This window comes from Carassius carassius, chromosome 50, assembly GCF_963082965.1.
Source record: "Carassius carassius chromosome 50, fCarCar2.1, whole genome shotgun sequence".
Taxonomy (NCBI): Eukaryota; Metazoa; Chordata; class Actinopteri; order Cypriniformes; family Cyprinidae; genus Carassius; species Carassius carassius.
The window spans coordinates 1,300,894-1,312,399 of record NC_081804.1 but is presented as its reverse complement, the minus strand read 5'-3'; the positions used below and the strand labels follow the sequence as shown (position 1 = coordinate 1,312,399).

At 39.3% G+C, this 11,506-nt stretch overlaps 1 protein-coding gene across 2 annotated transcripts in view; it reads left to right on the top strand.

Annotated features, from left to right (window-relative positions):
* Positions 1-11,164, top strand: part of LOC132133706 (G-protein coupled receptor 22-like) — a 15,581-nt gene extending 4,417 nt beyond the window's left edge. The window contains exons 1-2 of one of the 2 annotated variants that reach the window (XM_059546625.1): positions 8,142-8,294; positions 9,499-11,164. In XM_059546625.1, coding sequence (XP_059402608.1) covers positions 9,503-10,816 — 1,314 coding nt within the window. In that variant the 5' untranslated portion in view covers positions 8,142-8,294; positions 9,499-9,502 and the 3' untranslated portion in view covers positions 10,817-11,164. Of the gene's footprint in view, positions 1-8,141; positions 8,295-9,498 lie in introns of those variants that run through there. The other variant, XM_059546626.1, reaches the window with a different exon arrangement.
* Positions 11,165-11,506: the final 342 nt, after the last annotated feature.

Sequence of the window (11,506 nt, the reverse complement as noted above, 5' to 3'; positions counted from 1 at the left end):
GGGTCCATGGGAGAAAAAATAAATATGCAACATATTTTATAAGGCCAGGACAAACAGCTGTGATTCACATACAAACACGTACTCTGCGTACAACGCTCTGGTGATTATGAGTCTGTTCAATCAAAAAATAAACTCAGTTGAGTGTATAATATCCATGCATTTATGAACTTCTCGGCTATGTTTTGATATTTTGTGAGCTGTGTACATTGGTAACATTTTAGTGGAATGTTTCACCCAAAAATTAAAATTTGCTGAGGCCATCGATGATGCATTTGAGTTTGTTTCTTCAGTTCTTCAGATAATCTAGTAGACTGCAAATTTTAGACAATTACATCAAATGAAAGTAAAGTAATCAAGAGCAACCTGAACTCATCTCCATTAGTGTTTCAAATCATTTCATTAGTGTCAGTGTAGGTAGAAGTAGACAGCAACACGGCTCACTAAGTTTCATAACAGAGCTCTTGTGATACTGTTACAGTGATTGTGGAGAACCCCAGGTTTGTTTGTTTTTTTATGAATGACAGCAGTTTTTCTTGTGCATCTTTGACCGAGGAGGATGAATATTGTGTCCTCAGGAGATTCTGAAACAGCGGAGCTGTCCTTTCTCACGCTGACGAGCTAATGTAAACATGCAACTCAAACAGGAAGTCAAGGAGTAAAGCTGCTCTGGCTCCTTTTGTCCACGACATCACAGATGACTAGAGATGACACTGAACACTTAAAGTACAAACCTCATAACACGCTAATAAGAGACATCGAGGGGGAAAGAGAGCAAGAGAGGCCACTATTACACACAGACTAAACAGTCTTGCCTCACTGGCCATATTATCAAATTTACAAGCATCTACAACAAAGATGAATCACTTCAGGCTACAGGGTATCGCACACAAATCAGATTTAGAGCGTCATAAATGCAAACAAAGATGAGTGATTTGTTTGCTTAAACACGAAAGGGCTTATAAATGCTGTCTGCAGCTTGAGTATAAGCACATTAGCGGAGCCCCACGACCAATTATTATTTATTGATTGCACAGAGATGAACATATAGCACTGAAGCAACAAGACTGACATTTTTTTGCAAAGCGGCTAATTGATTTTACAGTTTGATGTAGTTTTGCATTGTTTTATATGTGCATAAGAAGTCTCTTAAGATCAAAAAGGCTGCATTTATTTGATAAAAATACAATAAAAATGATATATTACTACAATTTCATATAACTGTTTTCTATTTGAATACATTTTACATTTATTCCAGTGATGCAAAGCTGAATTTTCAGCATCGTTACTCCAGTCTTCAGTGTCACGTGAGTCTTCAGAAATAATTTATGAATAATAAGATTGATAATTATTTACATGCAGGACATGCAATAAAGTATATTGGACAATGAATGTACTGAAATGTCACAGAATTAACTCTTATAGCAATAGAAACTTAATATTGCTATTAATTAACTTAATAGCAATAGAAACTATTAACAGATAGAAAGGCTGAAAGAAAATGAGGCTAAATGCAACAATAAACATTCAAATAATGCAGAATGACTTTTACCTTTGATTAAATTAAACTACACCAAAGCTCAGGGTGAAATATTTGTATACAACTCTATCAAAACTTTTATTCAGATTCGGTAACCTTAAACTACGCAACAAAAGAGTAGCTAACTACACTGGATCAATGAAGGGAATAGTAACTATTAGATGATCTTAAATCCTTTATGCAGTCACGACACAATTTATCCGGCACAAAAACAAAGAGGATCTCGATTAGGGTGACAGCTTTAAATTAAACCCATATATTCTTACTAAATGAACAGCAGCATCAAAACAGATGACGTAAAACGAGTAAGCCTATGGTAACCAGGTTGATTTACATGTAACTGCGTCTAAATGATTGAACTCCACACATTCTTTGCATAAAAAGTTCAAAATATGTTCATTTATATTAATAATAATATGACTTACAGATATGTTGCATAGGAGAAACCAGGTTTACGTAAAATTACCTTGGAATTTTCTACAAAAATAACTGGTAGAATTTGAAACATAATACCATTTCCTGTTCTTTTGAACATTCTATTCATCAAAAACCATCTGAATCATAGTATTACAATATACATACAATATTTAAGATTTTTAACACTGATAACAATGCGTTTCTTGAGCATGAAATCATCATATCAGAATGATTTCTGAAGATCATGTGACACCGAAGACTGGAGGAATGATGCTGAAAATACATTTTAGATGTGGTGCCATTCTTGTATAATGATTTGGACGTGTGCCAATGAAAATACTATAGTATCAACATGGTAAATTAAACTTCTTTGACCTTTTTGGATTTGCACCATGGTAAAAACATGTTACTTTTTAAATACCTAAGAATACCATAAGAACCAAAATGTGCCATTGTATTACTATGTGATACATCACTGTACCATGGTACCACCTACGTAAAAAAAAAAAATCAATAAAAGCAAGTGAACATATTTGTAAAATTGCACGTCTTATATCTTTGCACAGGCTTCATCTGTCTGTTTTTCATTTGAACACACATGTAATGAGACACATGACTGCAGAAGGAGGAACAATATATATATGGCAATCAAGAGAGTTATTTATAATATCTATCATGCATTTTTATTCACAGTGTGCTTTCCCCTCTAAAGTCATCAGAGAAAAATGGTAAGGAATAACAGAATATTACTCTGCAGTGTTGGAAGGCTGCTGGGAAAGCGTGCTGAAATATTAATGGCAGCTGAAATATCGAGCCTGTCTTTAGTGAAAAGTTTTCAGCAGCACTGCTGCTGTGTCTATAGAAGGCTGTTTACCACTCAATAATACATGTGCATTTCAGAATCAGACCGTGTGGAGACCTACACACCAACAGGTGCTTCAAATGTGAACACACACGTTCTTGTAGAGACTGTCACTTTAGACGCCCCCCTTACCTGCCAAATGAGCCAAACCAAATGTATTGAGAAAGACTTCTCCTTCTGCCAGCTGACAGGCTGGTTTAATTGAAACTATCAATCACAATTGCTCTACATATTACACACACACTAAGTGTTCCCATCATATAAATCAAACACACATGCTCCGTTCCTAAAGCTAAACACAGATGGCTACAAATAGAATCTCGTAAGTGAACAACTTGCTCTACAAAGGCAGCAACTCTTACATCATACAAATAGCATACAAGTCAACGTGAGAATCAAATGATTTCGGTAATTTGCAATTAACATGCTGCTAATGAGATCTTATCAATATAATCATGTTAGCAGTGTTGGGAAGGTTACTTTGGAAATGTAATAGGTTACAGATTACAAGTTACCCTGTTTAAAATGTAATAGTAGTGTAACTTTTTCAATTACTTTATTAAAGTAATGTAACTAATTACTTTTGAGTACTTTTTGATTACTTTTCTAAATTTGTGAAAATTAAAGAATAATAAATAAAAGCATATACATCAACTTAAATACAGTTATCTAATAAGCATGTGACGTATTCTGTGTAATAAACTCCTGAAACATTGGTATTTTTTTTAAACTGCTGTCTCTGTATATGATGATAGTTTTCTCAAAATAAGTAAAATGCACATGAAGTGACACAGAGCAGTTCTAGAAATGATGTTTATGTGCTCGTGTACTCCTATATTGAGGCAGCAGAGGTTGAAAACACTGCGAGCTTCAGTAGGCCTATGTGTAGTAAATCAAACCATGTCTTTGCCATTAATTTACAGGAAGGACGGACTGGGGAAAAAATCAGACTGGAAAATTCAAACTCATACAAACAAATTCATGGACAATACTATTTTTTGTATGGACCTGACATAAAAAAAGGTTTAAATCTTTAATTTGGGGACATGCAAAATAATTAAAAGTTCTCTCCTGAACTGCACCTTCACTTCCATTTTTCTCTTCAGTCTCTTTATTTTGCCCTGTTATCCATCTCTCTCATGACTTTAATACTCAAGATTGAACAAAACTATACTTTACAATACAATGCTCTACAATACTACAATATCTTTATAGAAAAATCCTAATACTGTACACGAGTCATGTTTTTCCCTTACAAAAATTAACCATGCTTTTATTAGCCTATATAAAAGTACAATAACCTTGTTTTGTTTTTGTTTTTTTTGCAAATGGATTTGTATTTATTTTTAAATAAATACATTTGTAAAATAATTTTACATTTTTGGTTACCACAGTTAAACAATAGTAACCATTTTCTCTGGATTTATAGTTAAATATTAAAATGTTAATTTTCGTAAGGGTTGTGTTGTTGTCTGTCGTAGCTCCCCCTAAACCTATGAAAAAATCGGATTTTTTTTCAGCTAAATTACTACTGTAACATTACAACTGATAATAATGATGGCCTTTATATAGTATTTTGAGTGATGACTGATGAGCAACGTGCTAATGCGTAATTAAAAGAACAAAGACAAAAAAGCATCTTTACAGATGAAACTGACCTGAAACCCTGAACAGCAGTTCTGCTTCTCTGCTCCAGCTGTGCGCTTCCACAGTCCACTCTATTCTCTCTCTCTCTCTCTCTCTCTCTCTCTCTCTCTCTCTCTCTCTCTCTCTCTCTCTCTCTCCTCTCTCTCTCTCTCTCTCTCTCCCCTCTCTCTCTCTCTCTCTCTCTCTCTCTCTCCCTCTCTCTCTCTCTCTCTCTCTCTCTCTCTCTCTCTCTCCCCCCTCTCTCTCTCTCTCTCTCTCTCTCTCTCCCCTCTCTCTCTCCCTCTCTCTCTCTCTCTCTCTCTCTCCCCTCTCTCTCTCCCTCTCTCTCTCTTTCTCTCTCTCTCCCCTCTCTCTCTCCCTCTCTCTCTCTCTCTCTCTCTCTCCCCTCTCTCTCTCCCTCTCTCTCTCTCTCTCTCTCTCTCTCTCTCTCTCTCCCCTCTCTCTCTCTCTCTCTCTCTCTCTCTCTCTCTCTCTCTCTCTCCCTCTCTCTCTCTCTCTCTCTCTCTCTCTCTCTCTCCCTCTCTCCCTCTCCCTCTCTCTCTGTCTCTTTCGCATTGATTACTCTGAATCTGATCCAAACCGTTTGGCGGAGGCGCGGAGAGCGCGCGAGTCATGACTAACAATTCATGACTTATTAGAGATTTAATTATCAAATGGCGGATTCGCAAATGATCGCTTTAGTACATTCGGCAGGCAATTATACAATAATGATATTAAATAGTGGGGCAAAATCGGCCTCCAGGCCACCGGGAATTGTCCCGGTTCTCCCGGTGTCCAGTCCGCGCCTGATTTCCACAGACACGCAGAACGTGCAGGAGTCATATATTGCATTTTTGGGGCTTAATATTCACAGACACTAGTCGATGTCATGTTTTGATTCAAGTGTACTGACCTACTTTTGATTTAGTCATCCAAAATGTGGCATATTCTGTCCGCGTTAGGCATTCTGTTTTTATGAATGACTGTATTTCCGCATCCCGGAAATTATTAGGGCGGTATGTGGATGTGTGTAAATATTCAAATGTAATCCCCTTTGTAATCGTTAAAAATTTCATAAGTAACTGTAATTTAATTACTCATTTTTTCGTAGTAACTGTAACTAATTACAGTTACAATAATTTTGTAATTAAATTACGTAACGCCGTTACATGTAACTAGTTACTCCCCAAAACTGCATGTTAGTACATATTTATGTAAAATATTGCATGTAGATATACATTTTTTATATAGGTATCAGCCAGTCATTTTTATATCAGTTCATGTCTAAATAGTATAAGTACTTTCCATTGAACAAATCACTTTTATAATTCTCATTGGTTATCCCCCCCCCCCCACCCCCCCTCAGCTCATAGCAATGCATTCTGGGACTGCCTTCTCCGTTATGAGGTACCATAGAATCAAGAGTCTTTAAAAACCACCCGTGCACCATAAAATGTTGCCTACGTAGGCAGCTCAATTGGTTTGGAACACAGCCACACTCTTTTTGTGTCCTTTTCCCAGTAGACTCATATCCATTTTCATCACAGATCACAGCATTAAAAATGAATGAAAGCATGCAACTTTGACTCAGTGTTTAAACAGAACCCGAAGCATCTCCGCAGGGGTTGACAGATGCAGCCAAGCCATCTCAGGATGGAGGGAAAAACTGGATGGAGGGAAGAAGTAAAGAAAAGGAAGAGTGCATCCCCACTCTCTGGGGAGGAAAGGGTTAACCCCATTACGACAAACCAATCAGAGCAGGGAGCAACACTGCAAAACCACCGCAGTGAGTGAGAGAGGGAGACTAAGATAGAGAACAAGTGAACGAGAGAGAGAGAGAGAGGGACAAGCAAGGATGAGGAGCAACACGTCAATGCAACACAGTTTGAAGAGAGCGTGTGTGATCATGAAGCTAGACAGTGAAGGAAACACTTACTTAAGGAAACACGTCTGCTTCACTCTGTTGACAGTTCACACGGACAGCATTTGATTCATGCTTACATGCAACGGCTGCAAAAGTGTGTGCAGAAGATGCACTTGTGGATCTCAGATGATGCTTTGGTGAAGCTGTAGCTACTCCACGTTGCATGACAGATGAGAACTCCAGGAGCGCAAAGGTAAGCGAGTGATATCCAATAACTTTGGTAATAAAATGTGATTTAACAAGTATGCATGGATATAAACCCAAACAGTTATAATCCAGAGGAGCAGATGTAAAAACTTAGAAGACAGCAGATATATGGCTCCCTAGGGAACACCAGTGTCTTTTAAAGCGCAATCTATCAAAATTGGAGTTGCCCTATTAAATCAAATTCAGATAAATCAATAGAAAATAGAGGGGAAAAAAGATGCTTATTGCAAGAATGTAACCAAAGAGTCAAGATTGAAGGAACGGAAAGTAAAAGAATTTGTCACTGAAAACCCCAGTTTGATTTAAATAAATAAATAAATCTACATTTCGTGATTAACTTGCTGCCTGCAAGACTTTAGTGTATTGACCCACGTCTCCGCTGACAAATTTTGCCCCCAAAACCCAATCGATTCTGTTTACGCCTTCTCCCAATTTGTCAGAGTCTGCTTGACTGTAAGTAACATCTGGGAAAAATTTACAGTGTAAAATCTGATTCACGGCTGGAACACGATCACCTCGTTACACGTGATCGAGCCGTATTCTTGCATGGCCGTTGACTGAAAAATGATGTGAGAAAGTACAGACATAAAACAACACATGTGCTTGTGCTACCCTCCCTAAAAGGCATTGTTTTGGAAATGAGTGTTTGTAGATTGTTTCCTAGATGCACGGGCCCATCCATCAATCCCTACAGATTCACAGATGTCCTTTACATGGACGTTAAGCAAGACCAGAGCTTGTGCATTTCCACAGACCACTCGGGAAAGATGAATGGATAACACATGGAAGTCCTTACTTGATGATGGATTGGATGCAGGCTTAATGTATAATTGATTGTTCACTTATCAATACGTATTGCTTTTTTTCTTGGCAGGATTGTAGGATTAAAGAGCTGAAGAAAACTGCTTCCAAAGTGCAATTGAGGCCCATCTTACCCCAACTCTCAGGAAGACATGCATTAGTGTTGGGTCTGTGAGGATGTTCCCTAGAGTTGATTTCCCAGGTGAAGACATTCCCATGCACACCACGTTTTAAACACGTGCTTCGGACAATGTTGACGATGCAGCCTAAAGGTTACCTTCTATGAGAGGACAGGAAATTACATTTCCGACACCCAGAATGCACCACTCCCTCATGCTGACCTAAACATTTCTGTGACCTTGGGTTCTTTGGCTCATCAGCAAATGCAAATCAAAATGGATTTATCACCTTGTAGGGCCCATAAAAATGCAATAACGGGAATGCATCAGCATTGAAGCAACATTATGGGACCAGGCTACTGGATTTCTTCGATGGTACTAAGCGAGATCAACTTCCTAACCCTAGCGTGGATATAACATTCAATCAAAACAATTGTTTTCAGTCGTCAAATTAGTTAAGAGAAATGGACAGTTGATCTCTGAATCCCTCGCCTTTTTTCAAGGACTCCTAAACAAACCAAAACGAGATCTCTGATCTCCGAAAGAGAACAAGAATAACACCTCTTTGTTAGGTCTGGACATGGCAGGTCTCCAAATGTGAAGATTGGTTTAGTAATAATAAAAGAAATCGCCGCCAAATCGTCCTCCCTGACCATTAAGCGAGAAAATCGCTTGGATTACGAGGATTAAGACGTGCAGAATACTTCCTTGAAAGGCCATGCATGGGGCTGATGTACAACTTGTACCCCTTCCAGACTCTCCCGACTCAATCGCTGACTCCCGAGGCTGAGAAAGGGAAGGGTAAGTCAACAAATGTGTATAATAATTACTGGACAGTTGTCATTAGTCGTCAAGGACATCCAAAAACTTGATGATCTGTGAGGTGTTGTGTTTCAGCTCATGAAGTCATTAGAGTTTCCATTTGGTTTCACTCCAGTCTATATCAAAACACAATGATTTATTAGCTCATAGTTTCCATCTTGATGCATCCATCTACATTTGATGTGAATTACAAACGCCAGGTTAATACTTATAATCTAAACGATCCTCTCTCTTTTTAAATTCTCCCTCTACTTGATGAATGAAACACAGCACTAAAGACAGTCACATTTGCAAATGGATTAAAAATCCATCGGTGCACAACAAATGAAAATGCATTGTGGACAAAAATAATAGCTAAAGTGTGTCTATTCATAGCAGCGCCCAACACAGAATGGCCAATGCATTATTAGTCAACGTGCACGAGAACATCAAATGTAAAGCCATTAGCAGGCCCAAGGGAATCTACAGACATTTTTTTTTGTGCATTTTCTGAACTGATCCTTGTTGAAAAGCTGTCAAAATCTGTGCAAATAGAGTAAACCATTAAGAGTTGAAAATAATGAACATGATAGATGTACAGAAGTTTATAAATGGTAGTGGTTTGAATACAGCAAAAATGTTCCACAGTGGGTCTGATCTATGGATCAGAACAAGGGGAAAACGCTTTATCTAATGCAGGGGTCTTGCAGGGCGAGTGTCCTGCAGAGTTTAGCTGCAACTTGCCTCAACACAGACGCCTGGAAGTTTCTAGTATGCAAACTAGTTTGCAAGGTATGCAAACTTCAGACTTGGTGTAAATGAGTCTGAATTTTAATTAATTTGGCTACAACCCACAGGAAGTTGAATTGCAATGACAATAAAAGGAATTTAGTTAATTTTATTTCTAAGGAAATTCCACACAAGCAATGCATCTCTCTAGCTAATGTTATATCTGCAAGACATTCAAACTTTACATTCAAGATATTTGACATTTTCCAAGTGTCAACAAACTTTGATTTTCTAGGTAAAAATTACAGTTACTTGAATTTATTTGACTTTAAGGTCTTTCTAATTCTCACATTCAAATCTGAATGGCAATTCTACATCCTGTTTGCTACACAAATTCCAATTCAATTCGGAATGACACAATGCTGTCTTCCCAAACGTTTCTCTGATTGTGCATCCTGTTGTTTTTACCTTTTAGGATAATGCACGTCCCTCCCGCAACGGAGGAAGAAAGCACCATGAGTAACGTTACAGTTCTCGACATCACCGAGTCTGTGAGTCCCGCCATGACGCCGGCCGTCCCGTACCCTTTCCCGCTCAGCTTCCAGGTGTCCCTGACGGGATTCCTCATGTTGGAGATCGTTTTGGGACTGAGCAGCAACCTGACCGTTCTGGCCCTCTATTGCATGAAGTCCAACCTGGTCAATTCCGTCAGCAACATTGTCACCATGAACCTCCACGTGCTCGACGTGTTGGTGTGCATTTGCTGCATCCCTCTAACGATTGTGGTGTTGATGCTGTCTCTTCAAGGCGACACGGTGCTCGTCTGCTGCTTCCACGAGGCCTGCGTGTCTTTCGCAAGTGTTGCTACCGCATCAAACGTGCTAGCTATCACTTTGGACCGATATGACATCTCTGTTAAACCGGCGAATCGTGTGCTGACTATGGGACGAGCGGTGGCTCTGTTGGGTTGCATTTGGGTGCTGTCCTTTATCAGCTTCTTGGTGCCGTTCATCGAGGTGGGATTCTTGGGACCGGAGCCCACCAAAGCCAATCAGACTGTGGTTGTGCACGTCAACGAATATTACACCGAACTTGGACTGTATTACCACCTAGTGGCCCAAATCCCAATTTTCTGTTTGACTGCCGTCATCATGTTGGTGACGTACGCTAAGATCCTTCAGGCGCTCAACATCCGCATCGGTACGCGCTTCCACGCCACGCAAAAAAAGAAGAAAAAAATTAGAAGAAAAAAGAACTTCTCTCTCATGTCAACTTCTGAGCAGCAGCTGCCCGAGATCACAGATGCCTCGAAGAGCAGCAACCGTGGAAATGCTCCGCTCGGCATGCGAATGTCCGTCTCGGTGATCATCGCCCTGCGAAGGGCCGTCAAACGCCACCGGGAGCGGCGTGAGCGCCAAAAGCGTGTTTTCCGCATGTCATTGCTCATCATCTCCACGTTCCTCCTCTGCTGGACTCCCATCACTATTTTAAACACTGTGATCCTCAGCGCAGGCCCCAGCGACCTCACCGTCAAACTCCGTATGGGTTTTCTGGTCATGGCCTACGGCACCACGGTCTTCCATCCTCTCTTGTACGCCTTCACGAGGCAGAAGTTCCAGAAAGTCTTGAAAAGTAAAATGAAGAAACGGGTGGTTTCCATCATCGAGGTGGATCCGCTGCCGAACAACACGGTGATCCGAAACTCCTGGATCGATCCCAAACGGAATAAGAAAGTGACGTTTGACGACCACGAAGCCAGGCAGAAATGTCTATCATCCGAAGATGCAGACTAAAACCGACCTCCAGGATTGGGAACAGTTCTCATAAAAACACTGTTACACATAAATGTGAATATTAGCCATACATGAGCTTATATTGAAAGAATCGGTTCCTATTTATGACTTACTTGGTATATAATATGATATGGTTTCATACATGGTGCATGTCCTTTATAAACCACTCTATGTATTGTAAATACATGAAAACTCATGCATACTCTTTATTAGTTACGTATCTCATTTATGACTTGTAGACTGTGTATACATGTATTTATAATAAACTAGAAAGGGAAAAAGACGAAATCCATCTGCTTTTGACCTCAGATGCTGTGAATATCATCCTGTGTAGGAATATGAACATATTGTTCCTGTGGAAGAAAAAAGGAGATTTATTGACTAATAATCACACGGCGATTCATATGTTTCATATGATTCACTTACAAATGTCATCATGATTACTCTTTTGCTTTGACTAATTGCATATTATCCGTCTTAAGCCGTCTTGTGTGTGAATGTGAAGAGATTGACGTTTCTGTGGAACAACAAAGGAGAAATATTGACGAAGCAGTTGCAAAAACACTGAACGAAACACTCAAAAGAACTTAAAATAGTCGCTTTGTGTTGCTACACTCCAAGTCTTTTAAAGTCATATGACACTTTGGATAAGTAACATACCAAAATGTAACATCTGGCAACCCTGTAAAG